The sequence below is a fragment of the Podarcis melisellensis genome, assembly GCF_964234715.1.
Source record: "Podarcis melisellensis genome assembly, chromosome: 12".
NCBI classification, from domain to species: Eukaryota; Metazoa; Chordata; class Lepidosauria; order Squamata; family Lacertidae; genus Podarcis; species Podarcis melisellensis.
Genome location: NC_138544.1, coordinates 5,535,587 through 5,556,304, shown reverse-complemented (window position 1 = coordinate 5,556,304; position 20,718 = coordinate 5,535,587). Strand labels below are relative to the sequence as shown.

At 44.0% G+C, this 20,718-nt stretch overlaps 1 protein-coding gene across 5 annotated transcripts in view; it reads left to right on the top strand.

Moving 5' to 3' along the window:
- The first annotated feature begins 3,493 nt into the window (after positions 1-3,493).
- The window catches only part of NME8 (NME/NM23 family member 8), a 28,715-nt gene continuing 11,490 nt past the window's right edge, over positions 3,494-20,718 (top strand). The window contains exons 1-11 of one of the 5 annotated variants that reach the window (XM_081931112.1): positions 3,538-3,590; positions 4,410-4,519; positions 5,627-5,667; positions 5,762-5,819; positions 8,353-8,459; positions 10,615-10,686; positions 13,066-13,182; positions 14,949-15,015; positions 16,478-16,554; positions 18,173-18,265; positions 20,116-20,339. In XM_081931112.1, the coding sequence (XP_081787238.1) occupies positions 5,635-5,667; positions 5,762-5,819; positions 8,353-8,459; positions 10,615-10,686; positions 13,066-13,182; positions 14,949-15,015; positions 16,478-16,554; positions 18,173-18,265; positions 20,116-20,339 (848 nt within the window). In that variant the 5' untranslated portion in view covers positions 3,538-3,590; positions 4,410-4,519; positions 5,627-5,634. Of the gene's footprint in view, positions 3,591-4,409; positions 4,520-5,626; positions 5,668-5,761; positions 5,820-8,352; positions 8,460-10,614; positions 10,687-13,065; positions 13,183-14,948; positions 15,016-16,477; positions 16,555-18,172; positions 18,266-20,115; positions 20,340-20,718 lie in introns of all 5 variants that reach the window. The other 4 variants (XM_081931113.1, XM_081931111.1, XM_081931114.1 and 1 more) reach the window with 4 other exon arrangements.

Here is a 20,718-nt window from a genome sequence, read left to right as displayed (position 1 = left end):
CCTGCCCCAAATATGAGCCAATTTCTCGTACTTAAGTTGAAATATAGGCTAAAGTCCTATTAATCCCCACCTCCCCTACATGAAACAGCAACAAGTCCTGTCAGAATTCTCCTACCTTTGACACTCCTGGCTTACAAAACTAGGTTTCTACTTCTCTAAAACCCAGCTACTTCTTGTAAATAAGAGAGAACTTGTGACAGCTTTACTTCCGTCTGAGACATTTTGCCCTGGTGACTGATTTGCCCCCAGTGCCCAGGTTAGGGCCGGCCCTCCCACCGGTCAACACTTTTGAGCTCCTGCACAGCTGGCAATGGAGGAAGAGCTTCGCAGGCATGTGTGCGAGGGAGCCAAGAGGTGACCGGAGAGGAGCCTGTCTGCCAGCAGACGATCTTCTGGCCAAGGTGCCACAGGGAGCTCCAGAAAGGAGGATGAGCAACATTCCCCCACATTCTCAAAGGCAGTTGCACAAGGTCCGTTTCCTATCAGTGGTTGGAATCGAACCTGCCCTGGTTCTGCAGAAAGGAGCAACCAGAAAGGACTGGGCCAACCACCTCAAATGGTGGAATCCTGCAAGCAAGACCCCTGTGGACAACCCACCTACCCTTTCCACTACTGCCAGAAAAGCCATGGCGGCAACTTCTGACAAGATCTCATGAGAGCTCCACAAGGTCTTGTGAGATCTTTCCAGAAGCTGTTGCCGCTGTGCAACTCCAATAAGTGAGGGTTCAGTGGAGGAGCAATGGCGGGGCAGCACCTTCCCATTTCGCCTCAGGCGGTGAAACGGGACAGGCCCATCCTGGAAAAGAGGAAAGGGAGGCTAAATACCAGACCTCATGGGCTCCAAGTCATGCACATTTACTCTGAAGTAAAGAGCCACTGGGTTCAGAGGGGGCTTGCTCCCGCATCAGTGAGGTCACCATAACAGCTCACAAGCCCAACTAGCCACTTGCAAAGACGTAAGCCCCATTGAGGTTGGCGGCTCCTTACTTTTGAGGAAAAGGGCTTGCAGACTGCTATCCTGCATGCACTTACAGAATGCCCCCATGTAAGTGAGGGCAAGGAAGAGGCAAGGCAGAAAGCTAACAAAACAACCACAAGAAGAGTGGTCAAGAAGCCAAAACAGGGGGAAAGGCCTTCTAACTATCTATGAATCATAGAATCATGGAGTTGGAAGAGACCACAAGGGCCATCAAGTCCAACCCCCTGCCAAGCAGGAAACACCATCAGAGCACTCCTGACATATGGTTGTCAAGCCTCTGCTTAAAGACCTCCAAAGAAGGAGACTCCACCACACTCCTTGGCAGCAAATTCCACTGTCAAACAGCTCTTACTGTCAGGAAGTTCTTCCTAATGTTTAGGTGGAATCTTCTTTCTTGTAGTTTGGATCCATTGCTCCATTTCCGCTTCTCTGGAGCAGCAGAAAACAACCTTTCTCCCTCCTCTATGTGACATCCTTTTATATATTTGAACATGGCTATCATATCACCCCTTAAACCTCCTCTTCTCCAGGCTAAACATGCCCAGCTCTCTTAGCTGTTCCTCATAAGGCATCATTTCCAGGCCTTTGACCATTTTGGTTGCCCTCCTCTGGACACGTTCCAGTTTGTCAGTGAGTTGAGGGAGGGAGCCCCTTTCCTTTGTTTCATTTAATGGCCCATCACCCAGGCGATCATCTCAAAACAGGAGCCTATCCTAGCTTTTATTTTATCACTTGCTGGATCCAGGGGTTAGAAGGTCTCTCATGCTGCCTACTTCCTCCCCCATAAACTCATAACATTACCTTAGGATGAGTCTTTTAAAGGTCTTCCCATGAAAAGTTAAACCATTATTCTGTAGATAGATTTATTGCTGGAGGAAAAGGCCTGAACTATCTTCTCTGTGATGCAGAAATTGTCTCCACTAATTCCATAATGCCAAGAGAATATAGCTAAATGTGATAGTTCAGAAGAAAAGCCACTCTTTCATATCCTTGAATCACACATTTGTGTAGTTTCTCCTAACAGAAAAGTCATTAAGTTTAGCCCAGCAAATCATTTGATTTAGATTACTCTCCAGGCTATTATTCAAACAGCAGTTGTGTTCTTTCTTAAGGTCACCGTATAGTCACCAAGGCAACAACATTTCCCCCGTTTCTGTTATGCTGGGTGCATTTTTATAGGCATAACGTCCCCATAACAAAGTTCACTCCATAAAAAGGCCCCCCCAAAAAGGAGAAATAAAGATGGACTGGGAGTGGCAAACTTTTGAAATGTGCGGTAAGCAATTTAGATTGCCTTGGAAGGAAGTAATGGGGAAATAACCCTGAGATTGGCCAAGAACACACCCACACTCACACCCTGTGAAGCAAGATATGTGAAGAGACAGTGGGGATGTTTTTTCTTCCTTCATCCTAGCCTTAAAAGAGAAAGTAAGTGGAGTCCATTGATCTCAAGCCCTTCAAATGGCTCCTCTGGGTGACCTCTTTACTGAATATTTCCTTCCAAAGTGCAGTTCATTAGAGCTGCTTTTTCTCTCCTTCCTTAAGTGGCCAAATTGAGGCCATCAAGAATCTTTCCCTGAGCAGCAGGGCTGGCCCACCCATGAGGCAATGGGAGGATTCAATGGGGGGGGATCCACTGCCAGGATCTACTGGGGAGGGATCCAGCAACACATCAACCACTGCTGTTTCTGTGGCCCCAACCACAGTTGTTGGATCTGTTGCATCCATTGCCAGATTTACGTATCAGCTAAACAAGCTATAGGTTAGGGCCCCACTCTCTTGCCCCCCCCAAATCACTATTAATATACTACTTCTTAATTGTATTTCAGTTCAACAATTACTTTGATAAAATACATATTTTGTTATGTGCAAATGGCTTTAGATACCTATTAGGTCCATAAATTACCATATAGCATATATTCAACACAAAAAACAGTGACAATTTGTTGTTGACAAATGACATATGGACATATAAAGGCCCCATTACCTTCAGTAGCTTAGGGCCTCATCAAACCTAAATCTGGCCCTGGTTGCATCCTCAGCAGCCCCCTCCGTGCTGTCTCTGCAGTGGTCTATTGATGAATAGGGGCCACTGCTGATCTCCTTCCAACCCCCAGGGAGGAAATGATGGGAGGGTTCTCCTGGGGTCTCCACTCACCCAGCATGATTCGGAGTGGGCCTGATTCCCCCATGACAGCCTTTGATTCCCAGTTCAACCATTGGGTAAGGTTGATTTTATTCCCTCCCTTGTTCCTGAAGTAGATCTTCACTCCGCCCATCTTCCCTGGGGGTGGGGGGCATTTTGTGGTTTGCCTCAGGTGCCAAAAAGTCTTGGGCCAGCCCAGCAGCTCTCTCGCGGCTCCTTGGTTTGGCGAGAGCCTTCATAGTCACCTCTCAGGTACCAGGTCCATCCGAGGTGCTGCATGTCCACCAGCCAACTGAGCCCAGGCTGAGTGCAGATCCTCCCCGACTCATTCCTGACCGTTGGCTTCTACCTGGATGTTCTTTGGTGACCATAGCAACAGCCGTAACCGCTTGCACCTCCATCTCCCATCCTTCCTGAAGGTTCATCTCGCTCTATGGAAGTGGTTTCCCTGGACCAGTTAACACAGTGTGTATAAGGACATGGCATGCTCATGGTGTCTGTATGTATGAAAGTGAGATTTATGTGAACGAAGCGGACACTGTGTGTGTGTGGTTGCAATTACATTTATTGCTATTTTGTGTAGCCTGGATGACCCTGCCAACCTTTCCTCTAATGAGAGAACCAGTGTGGTGTAGTGGTTAAGAGTGGTGGACTCGTAATCTGGTGAACCGGGTTCGCGTCTCTGCTCCTCCACATGCAGCTGCTGGGTGACCTTGGGCCAGTCACACTTCTCTGAAGTCTCTCAGCCCCACTCACCTCACAGAGTGTTTGTTGTGGGGGAGGAAGGGAAAGGAGAATGTTAGCTGCTTTGAGTAGTGATAAAGCGGGATATCAAATCCAAAACTCTTCTTGCTGTGGTACTGAGCCTTCTCAGCCTAAAGAACAAAGAGAGACACAGTTGCAGGGCAAGGTTAGGAGATAGTTTGTTCCAACCATTAGCCACCTATTCCCAAGAAGATGCTTCAGAGGTACACAGGACAACAGGGAAGTTTCATCCTAAAATTAATCCTGGAGAGTTGAGGTGAAGAAGTGGGATGCTTCATCCCTAAAATAAACATGGCAAAGAAGTTCAGATGAGCTTTAAGCCCTTGCTGTCCTTATCCAGATCTGACCTGCTTGACACTCAAAAACACTTCACTGAGGCCCAACAAAAATTTTTCAACCCTCCAGAACTGGAATGAATAAACTGTAACTGATGGGCATTGCTAAAGATGTGTATTATGTATTCATATTATTATATCTAGGATGAATACATGTTGGCTTTTGTCTGTCTGTGTGTATCAGAATTAGTAATGTTGTTCCATGGGCACTGAATGCATTGTGTTCTGCAAGCCAGTTGCAGAAGTGGAAAGTCACACAATGTTCTGTCAACATCATTTCCCCCAGAAAATAATGTGAGCTTAATAATGGGATTAATTTATATTGTTGGTTTGAATCAAGTCTTTAAAAATGACAAGGTATATGTGAGATGACCTCAGGTTTTTTAAATCAGTAATTTGTGGAAATAGACTAGCAAATCTTTGTTATACTGTTGATCTCAAATTTCATTGTGGGAATTCCTACGGTTATTTTCATGCTATCTAACCCACTCTACTGGTGTAGAAAAGATCGATCCCAGCAGAATAGATGCTTTGAATAAATATATTGAGAACTTTGGTGCCCACCAAATGTTTTGGAAGTTTAGAGTTGTTGTTAACTCTGTGGAGGTTGAGCTAATGGCGAATAATCTGTTACAGGCAGTAGAATAACCAGTCTTAACACTGAGAATGTCATAACTTAATTTCCTGCTTCACATATCTAATGAAGACGACTGTGGTCCATTAAATCTTTTGCCACAATAAATTTCTTTAAGGTGCTACAAGTTCTTCTTTCTTTTTTGCTTTCCCCCTCAGTGTTTTAATGAAAGAGAAGGGTTGGAGACAGATGACTGATTAAGGGAGTTGCAGGTGAAGACATCGTTTCCCTTGCTATGAACACCCAGGGTGGTACTCAACCAGTTTTTACTTGGAGTATATTAATGACTCTTGGTCATGTTCATTAATTTCAACGGGTCTGCTCTGAGAAAAACTTAGGTGAATACCGCCCTCATGTTTATTTTATTTTTGTCAATTCGAAAAATCTGAAAATTTTATTTTTCAAGATCTGGATGGAGGCATACCGTATGGACAATGATGAAAACGCCCTAAAATATGAAATGCACTAAGGGATGAACTGCTGTGTTTTCACTAACCGTGGAAACTGGGGGAATTGATATTTAATGGCCAAATGATCACATTGTCTGGGTTTGCTGCTGCTGCATAGAGCTGTAAATAAAAAAATCAGCCACATTAAAATGAACTGCAATTTATGTTGACATTTTTTTGCGAGTGTGTTAATGGGTTGCAATGGACATGTATAACTGAGGCTCATTAATTTCAGTGGGACTACTCTGAGTGGGATTTACGTAGTTATAATCCAATATCTTTCTCAATTGGCTGTTTGTTACATTTCCACAATTATAGGGAGTAAGATGGCAAGCAAGAAGAAGGAAGTTCAGCTACAGGTATAGATTTTGTCTTTTACCTTAATTATCCAGCTGCTTGCTGGAACACCCAGCACTTTAAAGCTGACAAAACTCTATGTTTGCTTTACTTTAGGCAGTAATACTTACTCAAGAACAATGGGAAGAAATGTTGCTGAAGAAAGGTCTAACAGGTACAATTCCCCCCCTTTCCTCTTATATACTAAAGTGTGTGTGTGTGCAAGCATGTACGCACCAGTGTTTAATTGCGTGCACCCACTGCAGTGCATTTACAAGTGCATGTACGTTGTAACCCCTTTACTGTCCTCACAAAAATAAATTCCTGTATGATTTTAACTTTTAAGAACTTATTTATTGTAAGTAGTCCAAAAATATGCCGTGAAATAAAGTGTGGAAATATAAGCTGTTAGATCTTTAAAATATGCCCTGCCAAGTCAGTTCCAAAATTTCCCTCTTCCCCCAGAATAAGAAAAGATCACACGTTTGGTAAGTTAAAACTTGGTTTACTTACTAACTCTCCAAAGGTCATGTCCATATGCTCTTCCATACATCAGTCAGAAAAGTGGCACAGGCGGTAAAACTTAGTTATAAAGTGGTAAAAGTTCCTGTACAATTGGTGTAGGAACTTTAGAGTGGCTAGTGAGAGCCATGCGGTTGAGCTGGAGCAATTGCCTCAAACCTCTTCACATACCGAGCTGCTCAGGTGAACAATAGGTTTATTATCTATTTCCTCCCAAGGTAAGGGGAAGTGACAGAGCCAAGCCTGGAAGAACAGTTTACTCTACAGTATTAACTTCTTAATGCATTAATTAGACTTAAGCATGTTGGTTATCATTGGACATGGGTGGCACTGTGGGTTAAAGCCTCAGCGCCTAGGACTTGCCGATCGAAAGGTCGGCGGTTCGAATCCCCGCGGTGGGGTGCGCTCCCGTCGCTCGGTCCCAGCGCCTGCCAACCTAGCAGTTCGAAAGCACCCCCAGGTGCAAGTAGATAAATAGGGACCGCTTACTAGCGGGAAGGTAAATGGCATTCCATGTGCTGCGCTGGCTCGCCAGAGCAGCTTCGTCACGCTGGCCACGTGACCCGGAAGTGTCTGCAGACAGCGCTGGCTCCCGGCCTCTAGAATGAGATGAGCGCACAACCCTAGAGTCTGTCAAGACTGGCCCGTACGGGCAGGGGTACCTTTACCTTTACCTTTATGTTGGTTATAAGAGGCTGGTTATCCCACAAACATTCCCAATGATTCTAGGTGCATTAAAAATAAATAAATGGGCACATTAAATGCAAAGAAGTTACACTTACTGTCACATCTAGTCTGACTACCAGGCTTAGTAGCATAGAAAGCCAATGTCTGATTTGCAGGCTACAGAGCTCTTGATTTGAACCCTAGTGGCACCTGACATCTGTGTGCTGTAAAATCAGACTGCAAAGGCATACATTTTTTGAGTTTTCTGATTTTCATTAAATATGTTTAACAACAGCAACAACAACAATAACAATAATACTACTACTAATAATTTTATTATTTATACCCTGCCCATCTGGCTGGGTTTCCCCAGCCACTCTGGGCTGCTTCCAACAGAACACAAAGAACTTCCCTAAACAGGGCTGCCTTCAGAGGTCTTCTAAAAGTCAGATAGTTTCCTTGACATCTGATGGGAGGGCGTTCCACAGGGCGGGTGCCACTACTGAGAAGGCCCTCTGCCTGGTTCCCTGTAACTTTGCTTTTCGCAGTGAGGGAACCGCCAGAAGGCCCTTGGTGCTGGACCTCAGTGCAGTGGTGGAGGATGAGGAGTGCGGGGAGAGCGCACCGCCAGCGCAATCCTGGTAGGGTGCCATCGCCGCTGCCCCCCCTGCCAGTGCTGGGTGCCACACCCCCGTGGGCAGCGTGCCATGCCCCTGGGATGCACGCCAGCCCCGCCCCCGCCTGCTCTCCCCCACCGACACCCACCCATGGTGCTGGAGCATGAAGCTCCACCACTGCCTCAGCGTCCGGGCAGAACGATGGGGGTGGAGACGCTCCTTCAGGTATACTGGACCGAGGCCGTTTAGGGCTTTAAAGGTCAGCACCAATACTTTGAATTGTGCTCAGAAACACACTGGGAGCAAATGTAAGTCTTGCAGGACTGGTATAATATGGTCTTTGAGGCAACCTGGCAGTCATTGTTCACCTGTGCTGGGCCTGCGTCTACCACATATGGCAGGCTACACATCTGAAAACAAGTATTGGCATTCTGCCAGTTCTTGAAGACATGCCTAGACTTGGTCTTCTGGTCTTATTTTTAATTATTCTTAACTGTTTAAATTGTTATGCCTTTTAACTGGCTTGTGTATATTTTAATTAAAGGGGTTTTAATGCTTTGATAAGACTGTCCCATTGTGTGTTTTAATTACGTATGGATTTTATAATTGATTTTATGCTTGTAAACTTAGAAGCCATTTTGGTATACAAGTGGTGTATAAATAGTTTTATACTGTAGTAGTAACAGATGTAGTGAAACTTAAAACATGTGTTAATTCCTGGAATACGATTGCTTACTATTACTGATACATCATGCCTATTATTAATTTGTGATCTATCCCATAAAACCTGGTAAAAACATGGTTTCAATAGAGGGGCATGTCCCTGCCCCCAAATCAGAAAAAACGGTATCACCCATTTGAAGTTACACATTTTATTTAGGTACTTTGTTGTCTGTTTCCCAGTAGTAGATGTGTATCAGGCTTGGTGCGGACCTTGCAAAGCTGTCTTGAGCTTATTCAGAAAACTAAAAAATGAATATGGTGAAGATGATCTTCTGCATTTTGCGGTGGTAAGGATCCAGATATGAAGCCTTCCAATACCAAACATTTTGGGGGAAGTATACTTTTGTGCTCTGTGATTTATTTCCTTATTGCAGTTTCAGCAAAACATTGAAGAATACATTCCAAATACAGTGTTACCTCGGGTTAAATACTTAATTCGTTCTGGAGGTCCGTTCTTAACCTGAAACTATTCTTAACCTGAAGCACAACTTTAGCTAATGGGGCCTCCTGCTGCTGCCGCGCTGCCAGAGCACGATTTCCGTTCTCATCCTGAAGCAAAGTTCTTAACCTGAAGTACTATTTCTGGGTTAGCGGAGTCTGTAACCTGAAGTGTATGTAACCTGAAGCATATGTAACCCGAGGTACCACTGTACACTGTCATTATTTTATTGCTAGGTCGACTGATTTCAGCTGCTGGAGAAATCCTGTAGTCATATATCAAGGTTGCCATACATTCGGAATTTCCTGGACACATCCAGAATACTGCAGTTGGAAGCAGTGTCTGGGCGGAAATTGCCCCCTCCCCAGTAAAAAAATGTCCAGGAAAATTCAGACATATGGCAACCCATGTCGGCAGTGTCATTTTTGGCAATTATCCTGAAAAATAGCCCCCAAACCTCTTCCTTTTTTTTTTTTTTTGCAAATTTGCCAAAAAAAGCTCAACAACTACCTTTCTGCCCGAATTTTCACTGTTTGAAATATGGCAACACTATCACATATGAAAAGCTACTGCATAGTTACGTAAGAGGGGAGGAGTAACAGAATTATAATATATGAATCCTAGCGGGTGGCGCTGTGGTCTAAACCATAGAGCCTAGGGCTTGCTGATTGGAAGGTCGGCAGTTCGAATCCCCGTGATGGGGTGAGCTCCCGTTGCTTGGTCCCAGCTCCTGCCCACCTAGCAGTTCAAAAGCACATCAAACTGCAAGAAGATAAATAGGTACCACTCCGGCGGGAAGGTAAATGGCGTTTCTGTGTGCTGCTCTGGTTTGCCAGAAGCGGCTTAGTCATGCTGGCCACATGACCCGGAAAAACTGTCTGCGGACAAACGTTGGCTCCCCCAGCCTATAGAGCAAGATGAGCGCACAACCTCAGAGTTGTCCGCGACTGAACCTAACGGTCAGGGGTACCTTTACCTTTTAGCCACCTTTAAGCTAAAAATACAAGAATTGGCGCAGATGTAGTTCATCTACAAATAGTATTGCAAAAAATAAAAATCAAGCCTTGGGAATACGTAACTTTCAGAAGGAGAGGGTATTCTGCCCTCAAATTTTAGAACACAAAATATTGTTTAACAGATCTTCACTGTTCACATCCCTAAAGACCAATAGACCAATGTTAAAGATTCTGGATTTTCCAAAATGTTGAAATACTGCTCCCACTGCTGGTTTGGGAAGTGCTGTACACCACAATCCACATCTATCATGGCATTTCTTATTAAATAACAGGTTTTGAGGTTTTTACCTGAAACCCACTTTGATCTGAACTGGGGAAAAGAATGACCAAGCTGTCTTTTAACCTGGTAATGTGTGCAGAGCTTTACACATTTTAATGTCCCATTGATTTCAGTGAAATATTAAGCAAGCATGTGCTTAACTCTTTCTTTCCCTTTAAAACTAATGGGATTTCAGAGTGCTTACCTTTGGCTAGAAGAATGCTATTTATTTCCTTACATTTGCATTTTTCAGTAGCACCATCTATGGTTGCATTAACGGTGAAGTCATGCAAACATTTGTTGTGAATTGGATCTAAACTGGAAACAAGGCAAGAAGCTATCAGCAGACTACAAATCAAAATTCTCAGTGAGCCAGCCAGTAGTACTCTACAGAGAATCTACAGTGGTACCTCTGGTTACGAACTTAATTCATTCTGGAGGTCCGTTCTTAACCCAAAACCGTTCTTAACCTGAGGTACCACTTTAGCTAATGGGGCGTCCCACCGTAGCCACGCTGCCGGCATGCAATTGCTGTTATCATCCTGAGTTAAAGTTCTTAACCCGAGGTACTACTTCCTGGTTAGTGGAGTCTGTAACCCGAAGTGTTCGTAACCCAAGGTGTTTGTAGCCCCAGGTATCACTGTATATGGGAATTGCTATAGTATAGCTTGCCTTGCAGGTGTTTTGAAAAATAATAATGTAGGTTATGTATCTGTCCTTCATTTAAGGCGGAGGCTAGCAGCATTCCAAGTCTGCTGCCCTTTAAAGATAAATGTGAACCCGCTTTTATCTTCTGTGTGGTAAGTACATGGTGAATGACTTTAGTTGTTTTTTTTGCTGGTGACTAATTCTCAGTTAATTCTTCAGATTGAAAAGAGGCGTATCATTGTAGTATGGATTTATATGAAATAGTTGACTATGGAGTCGGAACAACTGACAACAAACTAGTGATAGATGTCAAAATTAAAAAATTGTCCAGTAGCACCTTAGAGACCAACTAAGTTTGTTCTGGGTATAAGCTTTCGTGTGCATGCACACTTCTTCAGATACACTGAAACAGAAGTCACCAGACCCTTATACAGTGGTACCTCGGGTTAAGTACTTGATTCGTTCCGGAGGTCCGTTCTTAACCTGAAACTGTTCTTAACCTGAAGCACCACTTTAGCTAATGGGGCCTCCCGCTGCTGCCGCGCTGCCGGAGCACGATTTCTGTTCTTATCCTGAAGCAAAGTTCTTAACCTGAAGCACGATTTCTGAGTTAGCAGAGTCTGTAACCTGAAGCGTATGTAACCTGAAGCGTATGTAACCTGAGGTACCACTGTATATAGTGGGAGGGTGGGGTGGGGTTTTTCTCAGAAGGGTAGTTGGAGATGGGTGATAGATGTGCCACACATAGAGATCAGCGTATCAGCACATCTTTCTGCTAGGTCACAAAACATCAAGGGATTCAGAATACCCCAGGTCACACATATGCAGAGTATTCTATATGCCAATATGCTCAGGCCAGGGGCGGATTTAGGGGAGTACGGCCGGTTTGGTGGCACTGGGGACAGATCCATGGGTCAACGCAGGGGGCGTCAGAACTATGATGTAGAATGGCTTATTATTTGAACCATTGCCATTGAGAATCTCAAGCTTAGTCTGTAGACATCAGTGTTATCTCCAACATCCTCTGAACAGTCCTAAACAAAGCATTTGTCAGATAAGAAACCAGTAAAGGTTCAGTGGTGTAGAAATTTAATTGATCACATAAATCAAACGAAATATTTTGATCATTTGAAGCAAGTGCCTCCAATTGTTTGGAGCAGCAGATTTTTAAACAAACAAACAAACAAACAAACATTTTAATACAAAAATAATACAAGAACTTAAGAAACAACTGAAACTAAGAGGCATGCATGAATCACCTGGGTATACCAGCAGGTGCCACATGAAGCATTTCCCTCTGTGATAGGAGAAAGGGGAATGCTTCATCGAAGGCTGAACCACAATAACCTTTCCTCCATTCTTTAAAGTTCCACATCAAACCGCCTCCCCCCCTTTTTTTTTGCCCTGGAGTTTTCACCGCAAAAACCCACTCCTTTAAGCTCAATCGGAGCAAACTCCAGTCCATGGAAAACCTGAATTAACGTTTGCACCCATTGAGCACTAAAGACTGGGTTTTTGCAGGGAAAGCTCCAAAAGGGGGGGGGTTAAAATGCTCGGCACAGAGCGTTTAATCATGAACCTGTGCCTGAAAAGAGTGGGGCAAAGAGTGTGGATAAGCCCTGAAATAGTCCCTGCCATCTTTTGGAACTGTGTGGTGATGCAGAGCTGGGAATTGGTGTCACAATGTTGTGATCATGAGGGCTGAGGGACTTCTCAATTTTCTTCCATCGCCTTCCACAGCTAAGACTCCCAGTGTTCCCACACCACTGACCCCCCCTCCAGTTTGTTTATGCAAATGGAATAAACAATTACTTATAATGTATTAATTATAAAGATTCATGCTATGCTAGTTGAGCTGAGTTCCCATGGAAATCATAATGGCAAATCATGGTAACTTTTTACATTGATTCCAATAGGCTCAGCTGGAGCTTAACTAACCTTTGGTGCAATCCTATGCATTTTTACTCAGAAGTAAGTCACACTGAGGTCATTGGGACTTACTCCAAAGTAGGTGAACATAGGACTGCGGTCTTATAGTGCCATCTTGTGCAGGTCTCCTCAGAAATAAGTTCAATGAGACTCACAGGCAAGTGAGTATAACACACATTTGAAAGATAATGATCAATGCTGCTGTTTTTTGTTAATTATAATTATTTTAGATCATTGTGTTTATGGTGTGTTTGTGATATTTTGAGCAGACTTGGGTGGCTAGTCCCAAAAAGGTAGGATATAAAATATAATTTTTAAGCAAAGATAAATACGTTTAGGGTGATAACCAGAGTTAGTCATACTCAGAATAGACCCACTGAAATAAATGGACTAAATTTATTTAGGTTTGAGTGTGACTCGCCTTGGATACCCCTGATAGGATTGCATCCATAGGCTTTCAGGTTGCTGGAAGCGAATAAAGCACATAAAATGAAAGGTTTGCACCTGGAAAATATTTGTTGTTAGAAACCAATTAAAATATACAAAACAAAACTATGAGATATTGCTGAACACTGTTTTATTTGGGCTAAAATTATTTGCAGGATGGCAAGATGGTAGATATTGTGAGAGGCGCAAATGGACCTCTTCTGTGTAGAAAAGTCATAGAGATAGTAGAACGAGAGAGAAGAATTGTAGCAGGAGAAGCAGAAAGACCAGAGGTAACTCGGCCTTGACTCAGTATTGGCATATTTTATTAAGAAGTACGGTTGCCTTCACTTTCTAATGCTCTGTGTTCTGCTTTATTGCTGAGATGATGTTTATTCTTTGTACACATTCCTGTTTTCATTGGTTTGAAAGTGCTACCCTGAGTATATGTTCACCCTACATACTTATTGATTTATTTCCCCCGTCGGACCATTTCTCTGTTGCAAACTACTTTGGAAATGATGCAGAGAGCTTTGAAAATTAACTCCAATCCTAAAGGTGCAATTTGCTAGGAGTGCCCATTCATGGTGTCTATGGCTGCCTCACACCATCAAAGCACATTTCCCGCACCATCAAAGAATTATGGGCACTGCAGTTTCTTAAGGCTAACTGGGAAGTGCAACTCTTCCCAGAGGGAAGAGTTCCCAGAGTCTTGTGAGGGGTAAACTAGGTGGGTGATGATCTACAATGGCTTATGATCTATGGCACTTGCACACGACAATATCAGGTGGAGGCTGAAGTTAATCAGAATAATTCCAGGAAACGTAAATGGACTCAGGCACCATTGGACACGTTTGAATGTGCAGTTGCTGCTGCTTACTTGAATGGGTCTTGTTGTGGGGCAGGGTTGTAGCCAGTGGCGTAGCGTGGGTTGTCAGCACCCGGGGCAAGGCAAGTAATTTGCGCCCCCTAGCCCGTGGATTTTAGTAGGGGCAGAGAGCTGCGAGTGCGAGCGCGCCCTCCCCAGATGTTGCGCCCGGTGCGGCCGGCCTGCACCCCCCACTCTACGCCACTGGTTGTAGCAAATTTGGGGTTGCACAGATGCACTGGCAGGGCCAGTCCAGCACTCCCACTGGTGCATCACACAGCCTGGACCTCCCACCCAGGTAAGCTGCAGCAGTGCCCGTGTCAAGAGGGTGCCTTTGCAGCTCTATGACACCCACCCTTTGCAACAGAGTCTTACCATGTTCAATGGAATGTAATCTCAGAAACATCTGCACCACCTTGCCATTTTAAGCACAGAAGTCCCTATTTGTTCCGAGTGCTGCAGTCATAAACAAATCTACTCCAAATCACACCTCACCGAATTCAGTGGGACTTACTGCCTGTGAGTGGTTATAGGCAGGGATGGCTGGAACCCCTTGGGATTGGTGGCATGGGAAGGCAGGCAGCCCAATGGCAGGGAAGCAGATGGCGCCAGAGAGCCAATGACAGGCAGAGCCAATTTATTCCAGTTTTGTCACCATCTTCCCTCTCCTGAGTTCTACAAGGGGGAATCCTGAGACTAAGGAGCCGGAAGGCAGGGCCACACTCTGGAAAGTTGTAAGTAAGAAAGCAGGCAAGGTAACAGCTGCCGTGGGAGGCCCTGAATTCTGTCAGGATGGCATAATAGGGAGCGTGGGAGAGTAGCCTTTTCAGCCCCTCCAGAAGACACCCCCTAAAACTACTAATAGTGGGGTGGGGGTGGTATATTGAAGAAACACCACAGCAGGGGAGATTATCCCCTTCCCTCCAAACTGCAATCCTGAACCAGTGCTCTCCTCCCCATCACTGGCTTTTATCCAATCAAAGCTGCCTTACCTTGCAGCTGATGGTATCTGTCCATTGATGCTTTCTTTCCATTCATCCATCCATCTGCCTATGAAGAATCTATATTGTTGATGTTTCATTTCTATACCATTTGGAAACTTTTGAAAGAACTGTCTCACGATTGCATCCTTACCAAATATTATTTCGAAAAGCCAGTATGACCGTCATGTAACAGTGAAAACATTTTCAGTTGCCAGAACTTCTGTTTGTGGAGGAGAAAGAATCCGATGAAGAACTTGTAGAAGAAGAAGCTGTCGGCAAGTTTTCCTGATAGATTTCTAAATTTTTTTTAGATAGGTAGCAAATCAGTGGTGTGATCGTTGTTGTCGTCCGTTAACCGTTTGTGGGTAGGAATGTCTTAACAGGAGACAGAGACCCCCACAGCTCCAATGGGGAGGAGTTAAGCACGCTCTTTCCCACCACTCTGCCTCGGGGGCCATAGAACTGTGACTCACTCAACCTCTGGTCAGTCATGCTGCTTATCAGGCGCTAGAGGTGGAGGGGAAAGGCAGCGGTGAGGTTGGCGCAGTGCAAACACTCAGGTGGGTAGTGTGCCAGCCTCTTCACTGCCACCTCCTCCCTTTCTTCCTCCTTATAAGCAACAACGCAACCAGCCAGAGGGTCAGGGGAGTGCCACTGCCCGGCCACACTCTCCGCTGCGGACTGCAAGGCCAGCACCACATTATGGCCATTGCAGGCCTGCATACAACAGGGTAGAGTGACCCGTGGAGTGGGCAAGACATGAAGGCTGGAATTGGTATCTGAATGAAGCAGCAAGATTTTTGAAAGGAAAATGTCTGCACCTGCAACTACTTAAAGCAAATTTAAGGAAGAGTTTCCCATTCTAGTGGTTTTTATAATGCCCAGAGTATTAACAAATGCCAATCTGTCAACATTTCAGACCAAATTTTCTGATATCTGAAAAAAACACCATTTGTCATTTTCTTTTTACTAATCTTGGGTAAGAATGCAGACAAAAGAGGCAAATGTTTCACACTGCTGGGGGTACAAATAGGCATGGGTTTTATCAGGACCAATTTTTAGTCTTCTGTTCTACTAACTAGACAAACTTAGAGGGAGGTTTTTTGTTGCTAGAAAAATACAAATTGGATAAGGTGGACTTACTGGAACTGATTTTCAGTCAGCTATACTACCAGTGTCTTTTAAACATAGTTTTGTTTGTCCTGATCACATTTCTCATACTTAGCTACCTGTATGATAATGTCATTTGGAATCTCCTTCCTGAAGACACAAATATGAAATTGTGATGTGGTGCTCTTTTTGATGGTCAGATGCCTGTAAGGATTTGCATTTAAATACAGTGGCACCTCGATTTTTGGATGTCTCCATTGCCAAACGTTTCAGTTTTCAAACACCGAAAACCCTGAAGTTTGCCTTGGAACACGCCTTGGAAGTCAAACGGCTTCTGCTTGCGTGTATCTGTTGTTTTTTATAGTTTTCTCTGTTGAATTGGCAGACCGCCCTTTGTGCCTCAGTTTTCGGACTTTTCGGAAGTCGAACGGTCTTCCAGAACAGGTTACATTTGAAAACTGAGATACCACTGTAAATGGATCCCACACAGGGGAGGCATAGATGTTAGTGCTTGTTAAAGCATCACAGGCATGTATCTGTAAAAGAACATTGGACATAGGAAGTTACTTATTACGTAGTCTTGTTCCAATATGGTGAATTTTATATACAGTCTTGCTTGTCTTTTAGAGGAGGAAAAATACACTGTTGTGATCATAAAACCTGATGCAGTTGAAGCAGGAAAAGTTGAAGAAATTAAACAAACGGTAAAGAAACCTTTTTACCGAAAAATATGAAACAATACTGATTCATTTGAAAACTAGGGTGGCAGGAATTTGCTAAGCCAGATGCGCAAAACTTCCATAGGAAAACAGACCAAGAGCCATGTGTTTGACACATTATCCTGTTTTTTTCCAGCTTCAGGAAGGCCATAAAGAAGCTTAGTAAGCTGTCTTGCATGGCAAGGGGGCTGAAACCATTTTGGTGGGCTGTAAATACTTGCACAGTGATGTATTAAATGCTGTGCTAATCTGTATTTCTGTGTAATCTGTAGCATGGATACTGCTCCCTTGAAAAGCCAGAGAGCTTTGTGGAACAATTTTTGTTTGGCCGCTTACACTCTCCATATTTGCTCTGCTTCCAATGTGGTCCTACCACTGGTTTGGAAAGCCGTTAGCCATAAGCCATATACACAAGCCATATATATCCTGTACCTGTTCTAGCATTTATTATGAAATTCTGCATTTTGATGTGCTGTCCCACAAAACAGCTTAGATCTGAATTGAGAAAAGCAACTGCATTTTAGACCAGTAATGTGCACACAGTCATTGTGCCAATTACCCCGATATACCACTTCATCAAGCACCGTGCTAAAACCTATCTACTCTGGCATTAGATGCTTATTTCCCCTCCTCTACGTTACTAAGCAACAGTGGCTGTAGCAACTGAGAACTTTTTTAACAGGCTCAAAACTTAAAGGCAGTATGACCTGCGTTTTCCACAACATATTAATTTCATGGTGAAGACATTCACAAGCCTTGCTTGCATGAATTAAGAACATTGTACTTGCAATGGGTCACTGCTTTATATATAATATTTCAGGAACGGTTAAATACTTTTGTGCAAAATCAAATTACTGGATACAAGCTTTTCAGCAGAATCCTATCTGTACATTTAACCAATAGCTCAGTCCTAATCTTCTAACAAGGGACGCTGTGGGTTAAACCACAGAGCCTAGAGCTTGCTGATCAGAAGGTCACTGGTTCGAATCCCCGCAACGGGGTGAGCTCCCGTTGCTCGGTCCCTGCTCCTGCCAACCTAGCAGTTCGAAAGCACCTCAAAGTGCAAGTAGATAAATAGGTACCGCTCCGGCGGGAAGGTAAACGGCGTTTCCGTGCGCTGCTCTGGTTTGCCAGAAGCGGCTTAGTCATGCTGGCCACATGACCTGGAAAAACTGTCTGCAGACAAACACCGGCTCCCTCGGCCAATAAAGCGAGATGAGCACCGCAACCCCAGAGTCGGTCGCGACTGGACCTAATGGTCAGGGGTCCCTTTACCTTTACCTTTTAATCTTCTAACAATGCTTAGATGATCAGGCAATTTTGTGGGCATGCTGGTCTGCTGTAAAAGAGAATGAAAAGGGGGTATCAAAGATGGCTTTCCATCCTAAAAATGATTGGTCACATTAAATTGTATGTTGCACCTCCCTGTTTGTTTAGTTTTTACATTAAGATTATGGCGATACATGAATTTTTTGAATTTTCATTTGTTCCTTTGTTCAGATCAGATAACTGATCAGTTAAAAGTTCTTTGATTGGTTGCACTGCTTAAACACAGTCTAATAACCCAACCTTTTTCTTCTGAAATGTGATCCGATAACTGAAGATTACAGAAGCAGGCTTTAACATTCTTGCAGAAGCCCTGAGGACATTAACGGATGAGCAAGTTAGGGATTTTTATCAAGACAAATCAGAAGAGGTAAGAAGAACAGATAAATGTGGGAGAACATAGCCATTGATGTAGATAATCGAAATGATTGATTACATGAATTGCATGTGAGCATAACTGTGGGGAAATAATCTAGTTACTATTTTAACTCACAGAAAACCAATGCTGGCCTTGCTGTGCCTCATCCCTCTTTCCACCATTTCAGGTCCCCATACTGGTTAACAGCAATGGAATTCCCACCAGTTAGCTTCCAGTTGGTCACATCACTCCTGATTACTGGGAGGCAGAGGTGCAAGGTTGCACCAAGGTCCGCATGGTGCAAATGCACTAGCAGGAGGCTTTTCATAGAATCATAGAGTTGGAAGAGACCACAAGGGCCATCAAGCCCAATCCCCTGCCAAGCAGGAAACACCATCAGAGCACTCCTGACATATGGTTGTCAAGCCTCTGCTTAAAGACCTCCAAAGGAGGAGACTCCACCACACTCCTTGGCAGCAAATTCCACTGTCGAACAGCTCTTACTGTCAGGAAGTTCTTCCTCATGTTTAGGTGGAATCTTCTTTCTTGTAGTTTGGATCCATTGCTCCGTGTCCGCTTCTCTGGAGCAGCAGAAAACAACCTTTCTCCCTCCTCTATGTGACATCCTTTTATATATTTGAACATGGCTATCATATCACCCCTTAACCTCCTCTTTCCAGGCTAAACATGCCCAGCTCCCTTAGCCGTTCCTCATAGGGCATAAATCATTTTGGGAAATTATTTATAATGAAATGGGAAAAAATAGAGTAACCTTTATTAAAAAACCAGAAGCCTTTTTATTAGGTATTCTGGGAGCGGAGATTCCAAAAGAACAGATAAAATGGTTTATGTATGCTGCGATGGCTGCTCAGATGCTGTTAGCTCAAAGGTGGAAAGAGGAAGCAGTCACGACCAAAGCAGACTGGCAAACCAAGTTAATAGACTATGCTGAGATGGCAAAACTAACTGGAAAGCTCAGAAATGAAGATGACAAGAAATTTAAAAAAGAAAGGGAAATGTTTGCCATGTACTTCAAAAAGTATCGTAAACGGGTTAATACATTGGCAGGATTTTAAGAACGCTTGTAATTTTAGAAATAGTGTAGGAAATTTGAGGTAAAAGTATTTTTTAAAAAACGAAAGACAAATGCACTAGCAGGAATACTGGATTGTCTCTGCCAGTGCATTTGCTGAGCATCATTCTCCACGTTGCCTGGTCCTCAGTGAGCAGCCCCGATGCAGCCAGCCAGAGGTCAGATGAAATGCAGCAGCCCACCATGGAACTGCTTCTGGATAGAACGTAAACTTCTATATTTGAAATATTTTAGGATCTCAGTAGCATTGGTAGATTAAAGGGGTAAAGGGACCCCTGATCATTAGGTCCAGTCATTACCGACTCTGGAGTTTCAGTGTTCATCTCGCTTTATTGGCCGAGAGAGCCGGCGTTTGTCCGCAGACAGCTTCCGGGTCATGTGGTCAGCACGACTAACCCGCTTCCGGCGAACCAGAGCAGCGCACAGAAACGCCGTTTACCTTCCCGCCAGAGCAGTACCTATTTATCTACTTGCACTTTGATGTGCTTTCAAAGTGCTAGGTTGGCAGGAGCAGGGACGAAGCAACGGGAGCTCACCCCGTCGCGGGGATGCGAACCGCCGACCTTCTGATAGGCAAGTCCTAGGCTCTGTGGTTTAACCCACAGCACCACCCGCGTCCCTATTGCTAGATTACCTAATGAATATAACAATATGTTGTTACAGGCACCTTGTATCTCGGTAATAACAGGGAGAAATGTAGTACTCAGTTAATTGATGGTGAGTCTTCTTTCCTGACCCTTAATGACAAAAATACTCCCCCCCCCCCCAGCTTGACTTTGAAGAATTTGTTTCGTTTATGCTGTCTGGACCATGCCATGTGCTGATTGTTTCTGAAGGAAAGCAAACGCACGAGATTGTGCCTTATTTACAAGAATTGGCTCCTGGAGAACTGAAGGAGGGAGAGGGAGAGGAGGAGGAGGAAGAAGAGGAGGAGGAGGAGGAAGAAGAAGAAGAAGAAGGGTATCGGAAACCTCCAAGTGAAGCACCAGCCAGGTAGATTCCAACATGGAGTGCGTGTGGATGTGATTCCTCCCACCCAATACATGATTGACAGTAATATTGCTTGTGCATTAGATACCATGTGCAGGATTTTTTCAAATCCGCCCTGGTATTTCTAGTGTGTCTTCATGCTAGGCAATATGAGATTTACTTCACTCAATTATTTATTTATTTATTTATTTATTTATTTATTTATTTATTTATTTATAATTTCATTTCTATACCGGCCTGGTGGAACGCTCTGCCTCATGAGACCAGGGCCCTGCAGGATCTGATTTCTTTCCACAGGGCCTGTAAGACAGAGTTGTTCCGCCTGGCCTTTGGCTTGGAGCCAATTTGATTCCCTCCCTCCCTCTCTTTCTTTTTTTTTTCC